General features: G+C 44.9%; 1 protein-coding gene across 3 annotated transcripts in view; it reads left to right on the plus strand.

Moving 5' to 3' along the window:
- Positions 1–22,885, plus strand: part of LOC103781334 (rab GTPase-activating protein 1-like) — a 33,729-nt gene extending 10,844 nt beyond the window's left edge. The window contains exons 2-8 of one of the 3 annotated variants that reach the window (XM_008949045.1): positions 7,764–7,856; positions 15,150–15,260; positions 18,571–18,675; positions 19,898–19,981; positions 20,469–20,540; positions 21,899–22,096; positions 22,433–22,885. In XM_008949045.1, the coding sequence (XP_008947293.1) occupies positions 7,764–7,856; positions 15,150–15,260; positions 18,571–18,675; positions 19,898–19,981; positions 20,469–20,540; positions 21,899–22,096; positions 22,433–22,588 (819 nt within the window). In that variant the 3' untranslated portion in view covers positions 22,589–22,885. Of the gene's footprint in view, positions 1–7,763; positions 7,857–12,125; positions 12,165–12,746; positions 12,849–15,149; positions 15,261–18,570; positions 18,676–19,897; positions 19,982–20,468; positions 20,541–21,898; positions 22,097–22,432 lie in introns of those variants that run through there. The other 2 variants (XM_008949046.1, XM_008949047.1) reach the window with 2 other exon arrangements.
- The last annotated feature ends 516 nt before the right edge of the window (positions 22,886–23,401 follow it).

Raw genomic sequence — 23,401 nt, forward strand, 5'->3', positions numbered from 1 at the left:
TTGCTGCTGGATTGCTGTACAATGGGGCTTATTGAATATCCCTCGGTCTCAGTTTACTATTTTTAACTTTGTTAACTGAGCCTAACTAAGCAGGTCTTTAAACAGCAGGGCTATGGAAGAATAATGTGTTATGCCGGATTCAGCAGGTTTAGATGAATGGAAATACATGGTGGAGATTAAAAAATCTGACAGAAGGATCTGGTATTGGAGATTGTCCAGCATTGCTGACTGTGGCCACTGCCATTTTGAATCACAGTAAATTTTACAGGTACTCTGTAAATTTTGCAGCCTGCTTTTCCCTTCTCTTTATAAATTGTTGTGGGGGTCTCGGGTACAACTGAGATATTTTGATAATGGGCCAATGTGGAAGAATTAAACAACAATAAAAATTCGCATCAGAGCTTGGTTTCCTTTTCTTCCAGCCAGCTTTCAGATTGGATTTCTCTTATCCGGAAACTCTCTTCAGGACGTCTCACATGTACAGAGCTGGCAAGGAAGTGACTTGTAGAAGGAAGGAAACTCTCCTGCAAGGAAGGGATACTTGGGTGTGCCGGTGTGGAGCAAGCTGCTTCACGGGTATGAAAAGAGCATTTCTGTCAGTTCTTTTTTCCAAACGCCAGGTGGAGAGAGACGCCGCTCTGCAGCGGGCGCTCAGACAGGCACGCGTTAGGCAGACAGCCTGTCCGACACAGTGCAGGTTTCCAAGGAATTTGAGGGAACATCTCCTTCCTGCCAGCACAGATGACAAAAGAGCATTTGGCGTTCAGGGCTTTTGTTGTGTGGCGTGCAGCACAGGAGCTCAAGCAGGGCAGCAGCAGCGTGGACCCCCCCATACCGACGGCGATGTGCGGGGCCGACAGCCCCAGCCCCACGGGCCCTGTGCCCCACGCCTGCCCAAAGCCCCACTGCCGTCACCCTCCTGCCAGAGTCGCATGGTGTCTGAGACACCAAAACTTCTTGATGGTGCTGCCCTGGATCCGGGGCTTAGACAGTGTGTGATGAGGTTTATGGTGTGCTTCAGGGTCGGGGATGTCTGGGTCCCGAACGCGATGCTGTCGCTAAGTGAAACCCTGACCAGGGTTGTTGCACCTGATGTCAAACCTGCGGTGAAACAGCTTCTTGTCAGCGAATGCTTCCCTGCACGGTGGCAAAAGGGGAAATGGGAATTCTTCAAGCTCTGTTCCAGCTTGTAAATTTTCTTTAAGTAGTAGTTGATTTTAATCCATACATTTTTTCTGCAGATGAGTGCTGCTGATTTTCTTCTCTGCAAACCACCAGCACAAATACTTCTGTGAGAAATGATGATTTGCTCTCACGTTTCCTGCTTGTGACTAATATCTCATTGGAGATACAGTTGTTCATATTACGTTGCAGAATATCTGAATAGGACATCCCACTCACCCCTTTTAAAGTCTAATCCAAGAGACAAGTCTCTTGTGTCAGCATGTTACTGTGGGTTTTGTTCTTTTCCATCACTGCATCCTCCCAAAAGAAAAATGAATTGCTTACCTACTTCTGAATGTTATTCCCAGTGACTGATGTCACAGGATACTTTGTTATGCCTTTTAAGAACAGAATAATAGTTACTAGTAGCAGTGACTGCACAGACCAGTAGAGCACTGAGTTAGTTTCTTCTTGGTATGTTTTTGTTACATTTAAGTCTTAATTTGGCCTAATAAAGTGTTTAAATACAGCTGTATGATCCTTCCTTGAACCTGATTTAGTTGGCTTTTAAATATGAAGTATTAACTAGAACAAACTGATAAAACTTTGAGTGTGAACTAAGATGGTGTATATGATCTGGAATTTGTTGTCACTCATCTGCTGATGAGTCAAAGCTTACAGTCTTCATATGACCACGCTTCACAGAACCAAGCATAGTTTTGAAATTAACTTACTTTTAATATTGTTGATTGATATTGTTAATATTATTTTAATATTATTGGGTGACAGAGCACTGGAACTGGAATGCTGCCTGGAGAGATTGTGGCATCTCCTTCTCTGGAGAGATTCCAGACTCTCCTGGATGCGATCCTGGGCAACCTGCTCTGGGTGACCCTGCTTTAGCAGGGGGGTTGGACTAGGTGATCTCCAGAGGTCCCTTCAAACCCTCACCATGCTGGGATTCTGTGATTCTTTTAAATCATAATGTGAAGAAAATTAAGTATGCACAGACATAACTGGGATCTCCTCAAGAGGGGTACATGTAGCAGTGGTTTGTGGGAACCTCTTACAGCAGGTGCTCCTGGCTGTATGCAAGTGCTGAGCCAAGTCCAAGTGAGCTCAGGCTGGTTCTGTCACCTCTGAGCCAGGCTCCCAGGCACCATGTGTGCTTGGAAATGGTCCAGCTTTGCAGCAGTAGGAAGACCTTGGCTTATCATGGTGGCTTAAAGCCTGGGACATGTGGGATGGATGCATGGATAAAAGGGAAGCTGGGCTGCAGCCAGTGTATGGGGTTGCTACCAGTGCTCACCCAAAGCAAGCTCAGGAGTTTCCTGCATCAGTTGCCAGCACACAGTGTAACCTCATCTTTGGAGGTAAGCAAGTCCCTTGCCTCGATGTTGAAATACCAAGGAAATCCATCACCAGTAAAACAGAAAATTAAGTTACCTACTTGAAAGAATGAGAAAGGAAAGCTTTGCACATTTTTTTAATTGTCTTTTTTAGTTTTTTTTTTCTTACACGTTGAAGTGAGAACTAGAAAGGAAAAAATATAAAGGGTGCAGAGATCACAGACTACTGGCTACATTGTTAGTGTGATGGGATAATATATTTTGGGAGTGTTTATGCAGTGCTAGATAGAGAGAAGAAGTAGGAATCAGGAAAAGAGATATTCTTCTCAGTCTGGCATTGTGGCAGGGCTGGAAATTAGAAATCAGGTAATAGGATTTTTTCTGTCTGAATCAGCCTCTGGCTGTCTTCAATATGTTCAGGAAATCACTTTATATCTCTGCTTCCATTTCCTCGGCTGTCAAATGAACATAATGATAACTACCTCTTCTGAGTGCTCATGCTTCATTAGAGCAATAAAACATTTCAGAGGAAAGAGTCATAGACCTGTGATTTATTAATCCAGCAAGGTCAGGCTGAACTGTCTGTAAACAGCTATAGAACCCACGGAGCAAGGGAGAGGTCCCCTGGAACCGAGCGGGTGCCGGTGCTTGGCACGCTGCCCAGGCGCAGGATCACCAGGGAGGGCGGAGCAGATCATTCCAGCCCACTCTGAACAAGGGGGCAGTGAAAAAGTGGTTTTGTTTTTCACCTGCCACCCATCAGCTCGCTGCAGGGAGTCCTTGGGGTGTTCAGTGCAGTGGTTGTTGGTTTTTTTCAGAAAGAGGTTCTGCTTGTTCAGTTCTAATGGCTGCTTTATTAAGATGCACTGCGTGGCTTTTTCTCCATGTATAACTAGTTGTGACATGATTTTATGCTCAAACACAATAAAATAAAATGAGTCAAGGAGATAAGATACTGAGATAAACAGAAGAGCAATGTTTATAAACCATAAGAGTCTCCTAAACTCAATAACCATCAGTTCTAGCCAGTATACCCCATGGTGCTAAAGAAAGAAGCAATCAGTATTGCAGGAGCTTTCACAGAAAATTTATGAGCAGGCTTTGTTCCAGAGCAATCCATGAAGACTGAAGCATCACTAGCACCATGCACACACTTAGGAAAGGGCTTACAGAGAAGTCTCTTGTTGAATTCACAAACTGCTTCAGGGAATTAAATATGAAAATGAGCTTTTAAATTTTTTTTTTTTTTCCATTTATCACTATATCCAGAAGAAAGTGCTGTAATAAATTATCAAACTCCTTTGAGTAATGTGGCTGAATAAACAATAACAGCAAAGCATAGTCCCTACCAAAGTTATTAAGTGTACCTGCTCAAGCCTGTATTTTATGGGATAAGTGGGTTAGCATGGGCTGGGTTTCTAACAGGGAATTTTCTCTCCCCCCAAGCCCCTGAGATAGGCTTTCACTGTATTTAAGTGCTACTTTCCAATTAAGACAAGATTGTAGTATAAATAGATACTAACATGCATAAGTCATGACAGTCTTTCAACAAGCAGAGAAGCCATTTCTCATGTCACAGCATACTCCCTTACACTCTGATGCTTACACCTTTCATGATTTGATCCCTGTTTCAGTTATAATTTACTGTCAATATTGCTACTAAAGTGTTGCTATGCTGCTTACTTGCTGGAGAGCATGCCAGGAATGGCCATGGGTAGCTCCTATCATGATGAAGGAGGGAGCTTATCCCCCATACAGCCACAGAGGACCTATGCACGTGGTTCTACTCACAGCTATGAATGGAATTCTTTTTTGTCTGGACTTTAGTGAAGTTTTTGACACCAATTCCCACAGCATTCTCGTGGGGAAACTGACTGCTCATGTTTTGGGTGGGCATGCTCTTCACTGTGTCAAAATATGGCTGGATGGTTGGACCCAGAGACTGGTGGTCAATGGAGCTAAATCCAGTAGGCAGCTGGCCACAAGTGGTGTCCCCAGGGCTCAGTATTGGGGCCAGCTGTGTTTAGTATCTTTCTCAGTGATCTGGACGAGGGGATACCAGGTTGTGTGGGGAGTGTTGGTCTGCTTGAGGGTCAGGAGGCTCTACAGAGGGATCTGGACGGGCTGGATCCATGGGCTGAGGCAAATGGGATGAATTTTAACAAGGCCAAGTGCCAGGTCCTGCACTGGTGTCACAACAACCCCCTGCAATGCGCCAGGCTTGGGGAAGAGTGGCTGGAAACTGCCCAGCAAAAAAAGGGCCTGGGGTATTGGCTGACAGCCAGCTGAGTATGAGCCAGAGTGTGCCTAGTTGGCCAAGGCCAACAGTGGTGGAGTCTCCATCCCCAGAGAGATTGAAAAGCCGTGTAGATCTGGTGCTGAGGGACATGGTTCAATGGTGACTTGCCAGTGCTGGGTTAATGGCTGGACTTGATTATCTTAAAGGTCTTTTCCAACCAGAAAGATTCTACAAATTAAAATTTTAGAAACTAAAGGAGAATGTATAGGTAAGATCAGTTGGTTTGATGAATTACCAGGCATTAAGAAACAGTTGTGAATTGTCAGTGAGTGTAAGCAGGGCCTGTGAAGATGGTGGAGAGCAGAGTTAAAGGAAGCAGGTGGCTCTCAGTTCTCCCCTGCTCATCCTACAGTTTTTGATGTGCTGTGTTCAGATTAGTTTCTGGTGTTGTCAAGGCAGATGATTAAGTGCCAAATAGGCTCAATGCAACTTAAATTCTACCTCTTCTTGATACAGAACGTGAAACTAGAGAAATAAAGCTGCTCTCAGGCAGTTAGAAAAATTAACATTTGTGAATTAAGCAAGGAAAGCTGCACGCTGCTGGGTGTGAGGTGGTGTGACCAGGAAGCAGCAGTCAGCTCTTCACGCCCAGGCCCAGCCTGGCGAGGGACGGCTGTGGCACAGTGCCCACGTACCCACCTGGGTCACAGCAGCACTTTGTGTCCTGTTTGCTCTCTCAGGAGAGTTACTTGCTCAGATCGTTACCTTTGTGCTGTGCGTTGCCTGTCTCTCCTGGACTGTCGAGACATCTGTGATTTTCCTTCACAAGTAACTTAAGCAAACCTCGTGGCTGAAGGGGAAGGGGGATGTTGCTCCAGGCAGCTGTGAAGGTGAAGCTGTTGCTGGGTTGCTGTGCTGGTCACTGGAGGAACCCCCAACATCACTTGTGTGAATGTGGGGGACTCTCCTGCACATGGGGCAGCTACTGTGAAGAAAAGGATTGTGACTGTGCCTTCTTGACCTTCACTTTCTCCTCTTTTCTCCCCATTTACACAAAATAATCTATTTTCTGTCTCCTGTTCCTTCAGACAGTGAGATTCTCACTGAAGCATTCGTGCGGCTGCGTGGATGGGAGGCTTCTCTGTGTAGCAAGACTTTGATCTTATGTGGACTTTAAAGGTTTCAATGATAAGCATCAAGTATCAGGACAACCTTTGGTTGAACAGATCATCTTCTAAGTACGCCTTTCTGCCATAGTGCACCACATGCCCCTCATATTTATCCCCAGTTTCTGCTGGTCACCTGTTGGAGCACGGAACTCCACGGCAGCACAGGAGAACTAGGTTTGGAGGGTGTCCTTGGAACACCCCAGCCTGGGAGCTTTGATGAGTGCTCTGAGTAAGATCCTATTAAGCACCGTGGAAGGAGGGAATAGATCAGGCTTTGGATGTGCGACTGGTTCGCTTAGACTACTGCTTTGGAACAATTTCTTGTTCTTGAACATTATGTAGCCTTAACAGTCTCATGTTGCAGGCATGACAAAACAGGCTGGACTTGCATCTGGAATGTTGCTCAGTTGAAATGTAAAAAAAGCATCTCTGATCTAGTAGTTTTCATTTCATTGTGTTTTCTGCTATGCAGTGTCATCAAAATTACATTCTCTTGTATGTTTGTCCAAAATTCTTTGTGTTTTTATGGTTACCTTTTTCCCTTTGGGGTCTTTAGGGAGGTTGGTTTAAGATTCCTCCAGTAACCGTGGGCATTAGTACTGCTTTACAAGTGCTCCCTGTGCACTGTAGATCATGAGTTTCATGGCTTCCACCTGTACCTCCCAGAGGCCTTTGCAGTGACTCTGAGCACTTGCTTGGTCCCCTCCTGTACTGCAGAGGAAGGAGTTATTGGGCTGAAAACCAGTAAAGGGAAAACAGCACCAAAACTACATACATACACATATCTCTGTTCAGTGGCAGGAATTTTTTTCCCTAAGGCAAGGTGACAGTGGCATATCTGCACACCAGGAGTCAGCTAAACAGTATCAATAGAGGCAAGAGGATCAGACAGATACAGAACAGATCCACTAAAAGCATTTTTTTAGAGGTCATGATGGTACATGGGGTTAAGGGATCCCCCTGCTGCCAGCAGGTGACCCAACACTTAGCAGGGCTGGCTTCATGTTGTGGTATGTCGCTATGGGGACAGAGTAATGCTATCAAAGGTCTCCTGAGAGAGGGGAGATCGCTTGTGTAGCACCAGTTAAATGATGAAAGTGAAGCACAGGTTCTCCATGCTTTGTTGGAGAGCACACAAGTGTTCTTCATGTACCTTGCTCCAAGTTGAAGGTGTGTTTCCTAAAGTCAGGCTGTCTGGGACTTGACCTTTCCGTGCGGTTGTTGAGGGGCTCTGCCCGTGGTTCTGTGGCCGCCTTGCAGTTGCCCTGCCGTGGTGGGGGCCAAACACTTGCCCTGCAGCGTCTCCGCCATGCCTGGGGGCAGCCTGAGGCCTCCTCAGGGCACGCTCACAAGCTGCAATTTAGACGTCAGTACTCTTTAGGCAGTAAAAGCCATTACTCAGATCTGCCCCAGAGAACTGCCCAGTCGTTTTGTAGGAACACTCCTTTCTTCTCATCTCACTTCTAACGGGTGCCTTGCTCAGACATTGTTTTGGTGAATCATATATGTCAAATCATGTCTTCCCCCTCCCTGTTCTCTCACTCCTGTTGCTCATGCTTTTTTTTTTCTTCTTGTTACTGCTATTAAAATGTCTCTACTTCACTCTTGTTTTCCTTTAAATATTTGAACAGTAGATGCAGAAAGATTTGTGTGGATGTGAACCATACTGGTGAGTGTTTGACGTGGCTTGCTGAGTAGGGAAGGGGGGCAGAGGGGAGCGACTTCATTCAGCAGCAGCTTTTCAGCACTTCCTGGGCTTCCTGTTTGCAAGGAGAACTTTCAGACAGCCCTTCCGCTGTTCCTCTCATCTCTAAATGCCTGCTTTCCAAATCTGTTCCACAGGTGCCAACAAAAAAGCTGAAGAAATATGAGAGAGAGTACCAAACGATGCGAGAGAGTCAGCTGCAGCAGGAAGATCCTATGGACAGATACAAGGTACGGGAGTTGCTAAATGGGAACCTCTGATGGTCTGAGTCCCACGGGGAGTGACCCGGTCCCAGTGGTCAATCAGAGGTGTGTGTACCACCCTCACCTCACTGGCATGTGCCAGTACAGACCTTAGGGAGGTTAAGTGGCAGGTGAAACTCATCCCCTTTCTTGAACAAGCACTTTGAACACTTGGACTTAGTGTTTTTCTGAGGAATATTTCAATCACATTTTGTAACTCTCAAGACATCTGCAAGTAGCCACATATAATATTTTTCTTCTTTCAGTTTATATGTTTGTAGGTAACTCTCCTGCTGTTGCACTTTTACGGGAGATCTTCATGAGACGCAGAAACAAAGGGTGATTCTCAGCTACAGACACAGAAAGGAGAAAATACACATTGTTCTAGCACAAGCTGTGTGCAGTGGCATCCACAGAGACTTTTGGAAGATGAACTCTTCCTTGACTGATATGTTCCTTGTTGTTCATCTCTGTTTATACCAAGTGTTAGTAATTTTTTTGTAAATATGATGCCTAGTACAGTGGGACCCAGAGCTCTCCTGGGGTCCCAAGGTACTACTGCAATAGAATTAATAGGAATAAATACTCTGCTTTAAAGCAGCAGAGAAATGACGGTTCAGTTATTAATACTATAACTTGATAGCTCACCAAAAAAAAATAGTTCCTTAATTTTGGATCAGCATTGCTTACCTTTCCAATGTATTTGCTTTTATTGTCACTGCTACATTCTGTTGCCATAGATTTTTGTGTAATGGAGACTCTGCCTCTAGGCATGTGCTTCACTTAGTGTTCAGGATCCATTTATTGCTTACCCTGGTATGGAAAATCACTTTTCTTTAGGTGAAGCTGCCAGAGACGAAGCACTTTACTGCCCATTGCCTGGGTTAGCTGGGAAGTGACATTGCTCACACATATCTGTACTGTTCTCCTGCTGTTCTTCAATGTGCCTTAATACATTAAGTGCCATTGCAATTTGTACGGAGCCTACCAGGAGTGTGGAGCAGTAAATAATCCCACAGGGTGCAACAGGTTTACATGGTCTGTGAATGTGAGGAAATTGCATCATCCTCAGAAAACCACAGTATGAAAATCTGTAGTGACAGACTATGCCATTGTTCAGAAATGTGACAAGAGTTACAGGGGCAGACAAAGTAAAATGGATCTTTATTTTTTAAAAGTATTTACCTGTGTACATTATGTTTTGGGCGTAGTTCTTTGGGAGCCAAAGGGTGTAGATTTTATTGTTGGTGAGAACTGGGAGTGCTGTAGCAGCTGAGAACCAATAGTGAGTATGACCTATTTAGAAAACCCACAACTTGCTGCTGATTAACATGTAAGTGTTCTTCCAGTTGTTACGGTACTGTAGAATTAAAGTAATACTCAGAAATACAGCTTTCTTTAAAGCCCAGTGGAAGCATGGTTAATAGTGGGCAATGGATGGTGAAGAACATTATCCCCAAGCTGCAAATGAGGGTATAGGAAGTGACTCTAGGGCAACTGTTGATGTGAGTCACTGTCACAGTCAGGATTGCAGCCCAGGGTGTTTCCTCATACTTCTGAACCTCGCTGTGTGATTTTTTTCATTAAGCCGGGTTGGGTCTGATCCCTTGAGCGATGCTGTGATTAGAGAGAGTCCCCTAACTGCCTAGTTGTGCTTCACGGGCAGAGCTGGGACACATTCTTCAGCTGATGAGTGTCGTGGAGAAATGCTTTAAGTGCTCTCTGTTCCTTGTCTTACTTGTTTGGTTTTATTAATGTGTCAAGCTGAGGCTGGCAGGAATTAACATTTCCAGGGTGTTTCCAAAGGGCAGGAAGAGTCGCAAGCTGTGTGGTCCTCTAGGGCAGGAAGTGGAGAGCCAGCCTTGCTCGTCCCTTAAACGGTCGCTCTGCAGCCCGTGTGTCTAGAAAAGCCTTTCATTCTGGCAGCACCAGTGCTGGACTTTGCCCAGGCGGGCCTGGCTCGGGAGGGGATGGCACACGCAGTGCCGGGAGGCTGGGTCTGCTCAGGGCTCCCCCGGGCTCGTGCTGTGTGTGGGCTGTCCCCAGCGGCCCGCAGCCCTTCTCCCACAGCAGCGCCAGCCTGCGGTTTACTGCCCAGGCAGGGCACGTTGCTTGGATGAGATCGCTGGAGCAGAGATCCCTGCGGAGTATTCCTCTGACAGGGCAAGAAGGAAACAAGCTTTCAGTCTGTTGGTAGTTTTATAGTTGTTAAGAGTTTTTCTTTGCAGCACGTTACAGTTTTTGTTGCCAGTAGAGGTTTGTCAGGACTGCAGGGACATGGACACTTTAGAGTTGCAGTGATGAAGGATGGATGTCTCATGTACGAGACCTGCCTGTGGCCTGGCCCTCACTGGAAATGGTTTGATAGACTGTTGAGAGTGTAGGAGACAGACCCTGCGTGGTGCTGGGGTAGGAACAGCTGCCTCAGTGACAGTGGGGACCCTGCTGCAGGGTCGTCTCCTTCTCCTGGTCCTCCTGGGAGCTGGCGCAGCTCTTGCCTGTGAGCCCAACTTCCACCAGGCATCTAGGGGAGACCAGGGCCCAGCCAGAGCAGGCTGAGGGTGCCACGCTCTTCTCCCTCTCCTCCCACGCTTGGGTCCTGGAGGTGTTCCCAGGCATGGGGACGTGGGGCTGAGCAGCCTCCAGCAGAGAGGTACAGTCAGGCAGGGTGTTTCTCCTAACAACCCATTGACCCCAGGCTCTCCACAGGCTCCAGAAAAGGGCTGGCTTGCAGCATCTGGCTGCCATTAGCCAGTCACGTTTTCTTGACAGGTTAAATTCATGGGCCTCAATGAGCTGCGTTATGTGCCACAGGAGTTCCTGCCCAGCTCCTATTTTACGTGTTGTTTGTGATTGAACTTAACCAAAAGAACAGTATTAAAAAGTGCCATTATTTTTGGTGCTTCTTTCCTTCTGTATTTACAAGTATTATTTAGGAAAAGTGCATTTTTTTAACAGACACCTTTTCACTTTATTTTCCATTGCTCATAACAAATTATTGTTCACGTTTTTGTCAGCTAGATTTTTTTAAAGGTGCAAAAAGTAAATATGTTCTAAATTGGCACTTGTCACTGAATTTCATGACTTTTAATTAAAATAAATTACAAATTGTCTATAGAAGCCAGGAAGAAAAGTGAGTTGCATGTGCAAAAAAAAGTTACATAGTTCAGATTGATATTTTTCTACCTATTGTGGGTTTTTTTCTGTGTTTGAGAACATCTCATGTAATAGGGTTTTGGTTGACTTGATGAGAAATTGCCAGAGTTGGGCCTGGGACTTCTTGATTTAAAATAAAGAGGATATAACCATACAAAGAAGGGATGGAGTGTTGCACGCAGACCCTGCTTGTGTGCACAGTTCTGATGTGAGGGTAGAAACACCTTTTCCTCTGTGAACCTTGTTGTGCAATGGAGAAGTTGTCTCTTGGAATAAATGTGTAATTGGGACATAATAGCTTTTTGTGTGTTTGAAGTGGAAGCAAAAATTAATAGGGTGGTCATTTTTGTTCAGAGTCATGGTAACCAAATGGTAACTGTCATGAGGAAAAACAAGGTAACTTGTGATGTGGATCATTGTTTCTGCTTTTTTAAAATAACAGTGTGCTGGGGCACTTTTGGGAATGCTTCTTCAGAGCAAACAGAGAACACAAGCCACATCCAGGAGCCTCTGTATTGCTTCCTGTGAGAGGTTTTCCTGGAGAGTTTGCAGTAAAAGACTTTTGGGTTTCTAGGTGGGGGGTCACAGGGTTTTCCTCTGCCAAAAAGAGCCCTTTCCGATGAGCTCACAAATAATTTCCTTTGCTCACAGCCGTAAAAGTGAATTTTAATCAGTGTTTTCATTCTCCCATTGAGGATCTGTTCATGCCCAAAGATCTGGGGTTTGGGCATTTGCTCATCAGAAAGCGTGCCAATGAATTGCTTAACAAGGTCTGTGACTCGTTACACCCGACTCCAGCAGCAGCTCAGAGAGGATGCATCATCCCCACTGATCTGCCCAGGAATTGCTCTGTGGTGCTGCCTGGACGGGAGCAGAGGGTGGAGTTGAGACTTTCAGTCTTCCTGAGCTGGGGCTTGCCTTCTGCTTTCAAATCTGCTGCCTTCTTTCCATCCAGTGTGTGTGATGGAAGCTGGAGAGCATCCTCCTTAAAACTCAGAACCAAAAACTCACTGAAGAATCAGCAACTGGTGTTTTTTGTTTTTTGGCTGTCTGTTGGTATTAAAAATCATTTTGTATCCTGTTTTCACTGTCTTTACACCAATGGTTGAAAGCAGTATTTGGTCTGTGACTTTACAGGAGGTAAGTTTATTTGTGTTTGTGTGTATCAGCAGTGTTTGTCCCTTTTGGAAATGCAGTATCCTCCTTTTAAAAGCTAACCAAAGCTCACCAGCTGCCTTTTGTAACTGGAAGGAGGGATTTGGGAAGGATGAGGCTCTTATTTTACTGATGGTAGAAACAGAGCAGTGCCAAAGAGGAGGAAATTGTTGTCATAGTCAGTAAATTGTTAGTGGTGTGCAGATAGAAGGCAGGAAGCTGTCTGTTTACACCAGACAACCAGCAGGTCTGACAGGTTGGCTTATGCCAGGTTACAAAATGCGATATGAGTCCTGCTGTAAGGAACCAGCTCCATCTGTTGAACTTTCTGCCGTGGCGAGTGGTAGCTTATAATACCCTGTAAAGATTTCCGAGCCTTTGAAAATAGTTTGCTGTATCTGAAAAGCACTGTTTGCTATTTTTGTCTTTACTGTGTAACGTTAGGTTTTATTTAGACTTAAGCAGATTAAGAGTTTCCTCCTGAGGAAGGCGGCAGTTTTTCACTGCTAGATCTGGGGGGAGGAGCTGGAAAAGACAAACCATCTAATCGCACATACTGCTCTGTGAGGAGGAAGAGTAAAGGTGGCCCTGTGAGAGACTTTCAGCTGGAAATTAAAAGTATGGTGGACAAGATAGAAACATCTCTTAGCTATTGACTGGATGCCCAAGGTAAGAGATCTTTCACTTGCTAGCAGCGTGCCCTGTCAGTTCTAGTTTAAGAGGAGGATAGCGCATTTCCAGCCACGTAGCTTGCTTACCCACTTGTCTGCGAATGCAAAGCAGGAACTTTGAACTTCACGTTGTGCAGCTTGCTTTGCAGACACTGAAGCTTTTGGCAAAAGCATAGCAAAATGTCAGAGCAAACTTCTTTCTGGGTTATTTTGTGGAAGTCTTAAGAATCTGCTGATTTCTCCCTCTAAGCAACATCCCTGTGAGAAGGTATTGGTGCTGCAGCACCAGGCAGTAGTGCTCGATGCCGTCCTTATCTGCTCCCAGTTTTTAGGTGAACTCAAGTCACTTTCATGTCCACTCGCTGGCAGAGCTGTGTCTATAAAAATCAACATTTCTGCGATGGTCTGAGCAAACTGCAGAAATAAAGACATATTGAAGCCTTTTTACCATTATTATGATGATGATGATGATGATGATTGCCTGCAATTTGGTTTATGCTTTAAAGTATATGTTATCGTTACAGAAGAATTTTACTTAAAAATTTTCCTTGTCCCAAACGGAATACAACTGAAATAAAAAAGATCTCCAGAGTTACGCATCTTTTAGCAGTAGTTATTTTAACTCTGTTAAAATGAAAGTTTTTTACTTGCAGTTTGTGTAACAAAACAAGTTATTTAAAGTACGATCTTTTGGAAAGGAAATGAACTTACTTTCCTGTACAGGGCAGTGCAGTCTAGTTGCACAATAGGGCCACATTAAGGAGAGATTATTTGCAGAGGTTCTGCTTCCTGCCCCAGAGGAAACTCCCACACAGAAGAGACCTGGTTTGGCATCCTCTTAGAGCTGTAGTTGTCCTTTTTTCTTTAAGATAAGCATGCAAAATCTTGAAACAGAAATGAAAATTGCAGTTTCATGGTGGCAAGTTTGGAAAGAAGAAATATATCTGAGCACAGCTGGCGAGCAGGAGAAAGTGAAGACAGGTGAATAATGTGCTTATGCAAAGAAATCACACTTTGTAGGAAGGCATTCACTGAACAACGCTTAGACATTTTTTTTGTCTTAAGTGCTGATATATATTGATTTCTACTGTTTTTTCTTGGACAACATAACTTACCTTTCAAGTGAGCACACGTCCTTTTTGAAATCTCAGCATGTAGGTTATTATTCTTCCACTTACAAGCTTCAATGTGAACTTAGCATTTTTCCTTGAGTTTCCATAGTGCCCAGATTCCCTTTGTAGTCTCTTTTGGTATGAGATACACAGTTACTGTGTGACTGAAGGCCAGCACATTATTTGCTCTTCTAAAAGCCATTTGAGCAGGGCACCTCTGTCTATCCCACCTGGCTGTGTTCTTCTGGAGATGAAGGTGTGCATTTGATGTATACTCAACTGACCCACAGGCATCTTTTGAATATGATTCTGCTTCTCAGCCCTAGAAGAACAAGTCACTGAAACTGATTTTTAAAGACCATGAACTACTACAGTTTATCCTTCTCCTGTGTACTTAGCTCCTCTGGATAGTGCCCTCCGTGGCCATTTCCACCTATGCAGAGCGAGCAGGGAGTGCAGTGCAGCGAGGACCAGGGCCGGCAGTCTCCAAGTTCCGTATTTCATGTTGCTGTGCCTTGCCTGCCAAGCAGGTTCTGTGTGCAGGGAGTGAGGTCCCCTCTCCATCTGGCACTTTTTCTCAGCAAGTATCCTGTAAATTGTGTGCTGTCGTCACTGCAGCAAGTTCCAGAGAAAGTGCACAAACGGCAACACAGGTTGTACGAGCCGTAGGGAGTTCCCTCCTAAGTGTTGTTCTTCACTGGTCCTACAGAAGTTGGGAGGTTGGCAGGACATCATCTACAAAACGGGCTATTTTTATGGATTCCTGCAGACAGAATTGTGTAAAATGAAGCAGGGCAGCTTTCTACTTTCAGTTGGAAACATTATGATGAATATCTCTTAATTGATCCTTGTTCACTGCTGCCGGGTGGGATTTTATCTGCTTGATTTCTTTTGATGATGAGCAAGCAGAAACCAAATGCTTTTGTGGCGAGGACGATGTTTACCTTGGACAGAGAGACCTGACAGTCAGTGTCACCCGCGTGACACAAACACAACCATTGGGATGTAAGTGGAACTGCTGCACTTGCACTGCTGGCTTAATTCACTGTGGTTTCCCAGAGCAGCAGTCCTGTCTTCATGTGCACTCTTGCCTTCTCAGTGTTTTACACACACAATGTACTCGCTTCTTGCTCTTTAATATTGGTGAGGAGTAACTTCCTTCTCTGGTTGTTTCTTTCTTCCTGCAGAGGGAGAACCGCAGGCTCCAGGAAGCAAGCATGCGGCTGGAGCAGGAGAACGACGACCTTGCCCATGAGCTTGTAACCAGCAAAATTGCCTTACGGAATGACCTGGACCAGGTGATGGTAACAGGGATGGGTCCCGGCACAGGCGTGGCAACACCAGCTTTAGGAGCCCTGCTTTGTGCTCGAGTGAAAGCATGAACACAACATTAGAAGTGTGATAACCTGTGCCTTTATTTTCCTGACAAGCTCCCTCCTAGCAAGGCAGATTTCCACGTGCATGCAGCTTAGGCATTCCCAGCACCAACTGCACCTTCTCTGTGGTGGATCGTTGCAGAAAACGTGAGCCATAACCGTTAGGCAGATACCAAAAGAACAAATATGTACTTGAAAAGATACCACGTGCTCCTCAAAGACTAATTTCAAGGGAAGTAGCCTTGCAGGATGTCTACCAACTTACATGTATCTGCTTTTCACAGCAGTTTTAGTACAGCCAACAAAATCCAGAGATAAGGAAGTGGCATGGCACCAAAAATTAGAAAAGCTCCCAAGTGTCCTTTGATAGCTGCTTTTGCTTCCTCTGAAGACTGGAATGTGGAGGGCATCAGCACTCAGAGCCCTTTAGCTCAGATATCTACACGTTCAGCCCTCCTTTCTGGAGTGTTTTATATAATATGGATAATTGCCGTAACAGCTGTTATTAAGGTACTAAATGCCGGAGGGCCGAACGCCACCACACCTCAGCATTAGTCCCTTGCTCAGTGAGGCTGCAATGGCTATTACAGTGTAAAATCTCCTCCTGCTAGGGCCTCCCAGTTTGATTTCCTGTAGTCACTTGGCTTTATTCCTCTAACTTCAGAACTGTAAACATCACTGAGCACACTTACACTGTTTGTGTTTCGGTTTAGGCAGATCCTTGACAGTCAGGCTCTGCTGGTTTGGATCCGTGTGATTGTGTAGATCTGAGCTGTCTGGGTGCACAGATGCTGGCAGAGGTGCACTTTGCATGGTGGAGTGGGTGATCTCTGCAGGCCAGAAGCAAAGTGTTGAGGTGCTCTGTCTTCCCTGGGAGTAGCTCTACATAAAGCAGCTTTACATCTGCAGCTACCCGTGTGTGTTTTTTCTGAAGTATCATGACAAGGCAGCCAAGCACATTCCTTTGCCAGTCCTGTTCCCTGCTCTCCTGCAGGGAGATGGTCTTTTTTTAGTGGTCTTTTTGTAGACAAAAGTAGCCCCATGAAATTTTTCCACACCCTGAAGTGACAGAAAGAGAAGCTTTGTGCTCCTGCATTCCTCATCTGCAAGGACAGGTGATACAAACACCACTGCAGGGCCTTGGAGAACATGGAGTAAACACATAAAAGGAGGAAATATTCCTTCTAAGCATATCTTAAATAGACCTTTCCTCAAAAATAGCCTTGTCATCCCTGGCTACTTCTGTTCTAAGATGTCATTGTGCCAATTTTCTGTTCTTTCACTGCTTGTTTTCCTTTCCCCCATACAGCCATGTGCACACCAGGCAATGCAGGGATCCTCAGTCCATCTCTTCAGCTGTGGCCCTGGTGGAGCTGCTTCTGCTGCCCACCATCGCCACTAACATCCTCTCTAATAATTAGTGCTGTGGCAAATAGATAAGCCAATACCACCAGCACTAGTAGAAAACCAAACTGCCACTCCAGGACAAGTCCTGTACTGTTCTTTGTTGTTTCCAATGCCTTTTCCCTCTTGCATTTTCCACAAACTTAAGTGCTACTTGCCCACAGCCCTCACACTTCGTTCCCAAACAGCAGGAGCAGTGTGATGCAGTGTGTATCTCCCAGCTGGGGTGGTGACAGAAAATACCCAGGCACTGAGAAATACATTTCTCTCGTGATGATCAGTGAGGACAGTGCTCACAAAGCTAAAGTTTCCCCAGTGTATTTCCCTGAGGGTATCGAGGGCACTCAGCAAGTTTTCAGACAACATCAAGTTAGGCAGGAGTGCTGATCTGCTGGAGAGTGGAAAAGCTCTATAGGGAGGTCTGGACAGGCTGGATCTGTGGGCCAAGGTTAGTGGGATGAGGTTCAACAAGGCCAAGTGCCAGGTCCTGCACTGGGGTCACAACAACCCCCTGCAGTGCTCCAGGCTGGGGGAGGAATGGCTGGAAACTGCCCAGCAAAAAGGACCTGGGGGTGTTGGTTGACAGATGGCTGAATTTGAGCCAGTGTGCGCCCAGGTGGCCAAGAAGGCCACCAGCATCCTGGCTTGTATCTGCACTAGTGTGGCCAGCAGGACTAAGGAGTGGTTGTCCCCCTGTACTCAGTATTGGTGAGGCTAGGTTCAGTTTTGGTCCCCTGATTCCAAGAAGGACATTGAGGGGCTGGAGTGTGTCCAGAGCAGGGCAGTGAAGCTGGTGAAGGGTCTAGAGCACAAGTCTTGTGAGGAGTGGCTAAGGGACCTGGGGTTGTTGAGCATGGAGAAACTGAGGCTCAGGGGAAACGATCTTGTTCTTGACAACTCCCTGAAAGGAGGTTGGAGCGACGTGGGGGTGGGTCTCTTCTCCAAAGGAACAAGTGAAAGGACAAAAGGAAACGGCCTCAAGTTGTGCCAGGAAAGGTTTAGATTGGACATGATGGAAAAATGTCTTTCCCGAAAGGGTTGTCAAGGCCTGGCCCAGGCTGCCCAGGGCAGTGGTGGAGTCCCCATCCCTGGAGGGGTTGAAAAGCCATGTAGATGTGGTGCTGAGGGACATGGTTTAGTGTTGACCTGGCAGTGCTGGGTTAATGGTTGGACGTGTTCTTAAAGGTCTCTTCCAACCAAAATGATGCTGTGATTTTCTGGTTCTACCATAAGCTTCAAAGTAACAAGAAAATTTGTATTCTCCAGTACACACACAGTATCAAGTTTCTTCAGGTTACCCTTACTTGCATTGATAAAGAAACCGTCTTTTTCAGTGGTCCTGTTCATGTTTTTATACAGGTCTTCACCCAAACACTTTGTAAGGCACAGTGCATGCACATGACATTTTCTACAGGGTCTGGTTTCCCTTTTTACAGTTACAGAAATGGACTGAAATATCTGAAGTTACACTGGAGCTAAATCATGCTGCCATCACTTAGATTAATATTGTTCCCCGCAGTAATATTCTACGCATCATTGTTGGGTTAGGTTGTATCAAGATGTAGTATCTGCTCACTTGCTGTCTGGGTGGTGGTAAACGCTTGGCAAAAGGGTCCTTTTGCACAGCTGCCGAAAAACAGTGAAACAACTTCAGAAAATAACTACTTGAAGAGGGAATTTAACCTAAAAAACGAGGTTAGGTGATCCCTCAGAGGGCAGGAAGAGGCAGCGCTAGAGCCAGGCTCAGCAGTAGTCCTGAGATGCACACACCAGTGCTTCTGGAGCGGCGCAGGTGGCGCCCGATTCACGGCAGCGTCTCCCATTCTAGGCTGAAGACAAAGCAGATGTGTTGAACAAGGAACTTCTCCTGACCAAACAGAAACTAGTGGAGACTGAGGAAGAGAAACGGAAGCAGGAAGAGGAAACTGCTCAGGTAAGGCCTTCTCCCACTTTTCTCCTTTAGCAAGGAAATGCAAGCAAAAGGATAAGCAGAAATGCGTGAACATGTGCAGCGGTAGGAAGGATTTTGCCTTCAAAATGCAGTCGCAATTAAAAATCTGTAGTGTCCTGGTAAATATATATATTTTTTTTTAAAGTATGACTTTCAGTGTTTTCCTTTACTTGAGCTCTGAATGTTCCGTTCTCCATACCTTATCCTCTTCCCAGTATGGGGAACGTGATTTTCAGTGGTGGTGAGCAGTCGAAGCTAAGGAGACGTGATCAGACCTCATGTAATTATCTAAACAAGGACCTGGAAGAGTTACTGCCTTGTAAGAGACCATTCTGGGTTCAGCTGCTGTTTGACTGAACTAGTGCTGTGAACACTCCTGGATGAAGCTAGAAGCAGCAGCAGACCAGAGTTGAGGGTTGGGAGAATTTTTCTGACTAAACCTGGCCTCATAGTAATTTGCAAAATGTTCAGTCTTAGTTTTTTTAATCCCACCTGTCTAAGGTGCTGAATTGTGCTGTGTTTTGTGACACACATGAAAGTGTTTCAAAAGCAACACCCTGATTTATTATTTTTGCCATTTGACAGCAGTGACTAAAAGAATCAAACGTTAATTCTTTGTGTCTCTCTGAAATGGGGGTTGCCAAGTTCACTGCCATAAACAGGGCAGTGGAGGCCTTCATACTGAAAGGGCTCCACTGCAAACGCAGTGGTTCTGAACAGTGGAGGAGTGAGTTTAGCTGTAATTTAAGGCAGTGCCACAGGCAAAACTAGACTTTTTTTCTCCTGTGATGGAGATGAGAGAGGTAGTGCTGAGAGATTCTGTTCCATCTCAAATAAAAAAATAATCTGTCTGCCCAAACCTGCTGTGACAACATGCAGAAAAACAAGAACAAAATGAGTAAAACCCAGTGAATAGTATTCTCTTTTTTCATCTTTTTTTCACACTGCAACATAGAGTTACCCTAGAGGAGGATTTGCTAAGCACAGATACGCTGTATCACAGCACAGACTTTTTATATTCAGTTGTAATTGAATATAATAGGTATTTGTATACTGAGTAAATCAGACACTTGTCTGAAGAACTGGGATTCCTTAAGAAGCTGTAAAACTGTTGTAGATACAGCGAGACTTCAAGAAGACAGTCTGATGACACATTTTGAGAGCTTCTCTCAGTGTACTGTGTAACATATCCTTCCATTCCTAGCTGAAGGAAGTCTTCAGGAAGCAGATCGAGAAGGCAGAATCTGAGATCAAGAAAACCACAGCCATTATTGCAGAGTACAAACAGGTACTGTTCTGGAGACGCTTTCTCATATTTCTTCTTTCAACTTGTTCCAGGAGCTGAATTTTCAGAGTTGCAGATCTCATCCTCTCCATAAAATATATTTCAGGCTTTCAGAAAGCCAGCATTGTAATTTGTTGTGACTATTTCTGTGGTCTTCCTAATAGTCTCCTAATTTAGGGAATCGGGAATAATCTGTCTTCCAGCTAATTCTAGTACTGTGGGGTGAATGTTTCTTTACTCTGTGACTTAATGCAGCATAAATATTATAAACCAATTATTCCATAAGAGGTTCCTGTCTCTGTGTTCAGGTTCTGTACTGAATACTGTCATTTTTTTATCCTCATTATCAGCAGTGGTGGATTTGTGAAGGGGGAACTGCAAATACCTAAGCGAGGCAGAATTTAAGAAATGTTGGGTCTAACAAAAAAAAAATGTTAAGAAGAACAGGTTATATTTCAGTATAGTAAACTTTTCACTTTCTCTGCTCCAGATTTGTTCGCAGCTGAGTACCAGGCTGGAAAAGCAACAGGCAGCCAGCAAAGATGAACTGGAAGTTGTGAAGGTGAGAAGGATGCCTGGACCTAGGGGGCGTTTCTGACATGAGTATTGCTGAATGCCAGGGGTGCAGGTCAGAGTGTCAGCTGAGGTCTGTGTAACAGCAGCAGTGCCCACACAGCTGCTCTCATAGCCCACAGGCAATTTTCCTCAGATGGAAACAATGGAAGGGTTTATTTTCTTTCAGGGTTCTTTTATCTTATTATCGGACAGGGTGGAATTCTCAAACTGAAGTGCATATAGTACTTGGCTTTTATTTTTCCTTTTGAAATGTATACTTATGGAAAACAAAACCAAACCCAAAAATGTACAGATGGTATTTACTTGGATGTTTTAGTTTGATGGAAAAAATAAATAAAGGCTCTCTAGAAAGTGTGTTGCTTCTCCAGTGTGCACAGTGGAGGGATCAGAATTGGCTTAACTGGACAATATTTATATTTGGGTTTCTGTAATTTAAGCAGGATTGGTTCAAATAATTGGCACATCTTGGGCCATCCTCAGAATTTCCATAGCAGTTCCTCTCCCTTCTGTAAGCCCCCGTACCAGGAACACCTAGAGGTAGATGTTTCCTCATCAGGTAACAATTCCATCCCTCTGCTTTGTCACTACTGAGTAGGCAGAATTGTTTTCCTCTGCTATAGCTTCTAGTTGTTTCTTTACTACTCCATCTGAACCTGATTTGTTACTTTCTAGTGACTTTTTGTTACTGGTAAAAAAAAATTAGTGTTGGTGTTCCTGCAGTCTGCTGAGAAAGCTCAATATCCCATTTGAGTTTTCATCTTCAGCTGTAAGTGGTTCCCCTCCCCAGGCAGCACAACAACCTCGCTGTTGTGTGTCAGGCGTTGCTGGTGAAAAGGGCCATCCCCGAGGGTGCTAAACAAGCACCAGTGGGACAGCACCAGCCCTTGCAGTGAGCACAGGCTGCTCGCTCACTTGTGGAGATAAGGAAAAGCTACCTGGTGTTATTTAAAACATGACAGTCAGTATTACTTTGGTCAAGTGCTTTTACAGAAGACAAAAAGCCCCTGGAGGGTAATTTATTCTTCTGAATTACACTGGCATAAATACTGCAAAATATTCCAAAGCTTTGGTAGCTAGAGGGCTTGAGTAATTCTGATCTGGGAGCAAAGCCTCTGTGCTTAGGCAGAGCACACTCAGTAAATTTTAGGAATTTTTATACTGGCTAATGTAGCCTAGTAATTGTTCATGAACTTCTCGCATTCTTTTCATGTCAAATATGAAAGCTGCAGTACTAGGTAGTTTGAGCTGACTGACTGAAAGGCAATCTCTAACAGAAAACAATTCCTCAGGAAGCACAGCAACTCCTGGAGCATGGATTAAAACTGAGCTTTCTGGGTATTTCAGGGGAAAGTGATGGCCTGCAAACACTGCAGTGAGATTTTCAGTAAGGAGGGGGCACTGAAGCTGCCTGCAGTGAGCACGGAGAATAAAGGCATAGAAACGGATGATGAGAAGGATGCACTGAAGAAGCAGCTGAGAGAGATGGAGCTGGAACTCGCACAGACCAAACTGCAGCTTGTGGAAGCCAAGTGCAAAATTCAGGTGCGTGGAATCCAAGTATAGCAGGGCAGTCTCCTTAACCTTGCTGTGCTCCATCCAAAATAACTGTGATTCATGCAAAAAATTGTTCCAAAAGGGAGCACATACCTTTACCACTGTATACCTGAGAATTTCCAGAATAATTTTGTGTTAAAAAAAAAAGAGGTTTTTATTTCTATATTTAAAAATCTTATGCTGTTTCTACAATTTCAGTCTGTCTTCTCTCCCTCATGCCTGGGAGGTTGCAAGGAAAGTGCTGGATTGCAGGGACTGAGTTCAAGGATGCGTTTTTTTTACCTAATTGGGTTTTGATCAATTCTGACTATTCTGCTTTCTTAGGAGCTGGAGCACCAGAGAGGAGCCCTTATGAATGAAATCCAAGCTGCCAAAAACTCTTGGTTTAGCAAAACCCTGAACTCTATCAAAACGGCGACAGGCACACAGCCACCACAGCAGCCTCAGCCACCCCTGCCACCCAGAGAGGGCAGCACATAGTTCCAGCCAGAGCCAGAGCTACAAGAGCACAAAGAACAACACAACTCCAACCCTGAAGGGTTCTCCCAGTGGTCTCTCCTCTCGAGGAAAGGACAAAAGGCAGGAGTTCAGGCTTGAAGTGAAATTCTCCGGTGTTTTTCATTCATTCTGATGTGACCCTTTTCAAAAGGGGGGGGGGAATATTTCCTGTTTTATGTTGAATTCTTACTTCCCAAACTGCCTTGCTGAAAGCCACGTTCTGATACCTTCATACTTTTACACTTTATTTTATATGACTAGATGTTAAATAAATACTTCAAAACTAGGTCTTTAATACACGACTAATTATTCAAAATTATTTTTATCTTGCATAGAAGGTTTTTTCTTCTGCTGGAGGAAGGGAGAGGATGGGAAGTGTCAGTTCCTGTGGCGTACTCTGTTTGTAGGAAGCACAGCGTGGGGGCGCGTGGGCACCAGGGTCCCGTGTGCCCGGGGCCATGGCAGACGCCCGCCGCAGTGACTGCGTCCTGCAGAGAAGCACTTTCTGTAAAGCCTAGGCCATGGCAAAGGAGGTCTTGTGCTCTCTGGGCACAGTTGGCTATGAGCTGCCCTGATAATTTCTTAGTTTTGATGCTCTTTTCTTCAGAAGTGCAAATAGTGCAGTTCTTTGTAGCACTGTTGTTTAAAGGCTATTTACAACTGAACTGGAATTTAACATAAACTTGTCTAGTTCCCTTTTTTATTTCACATTTATACTAAGAATTCCAAGGAAGCATTCCTTCCACTGGGATAAAGGGAAAACTGCTTAGCATTTATTTGATGCTTTTGCCAAGA

This window comes from Merops nubicus, unplaced genomic scaffold (genome assembly GCF_000691845.1).
Source record: "Merops nubicus isolate BGI_N331 unplaced genomic scaffold, ASM69184v1 scaffold16401, whole genome shotgun sequence".
In the NCBI taxonomy this organism is placed as follows: domain Eukaryota; kingdom Metazoa; phylum Chordata; class Aves; order Coraciiformes; family Meropidae; genus Merops; species Merops nubicus.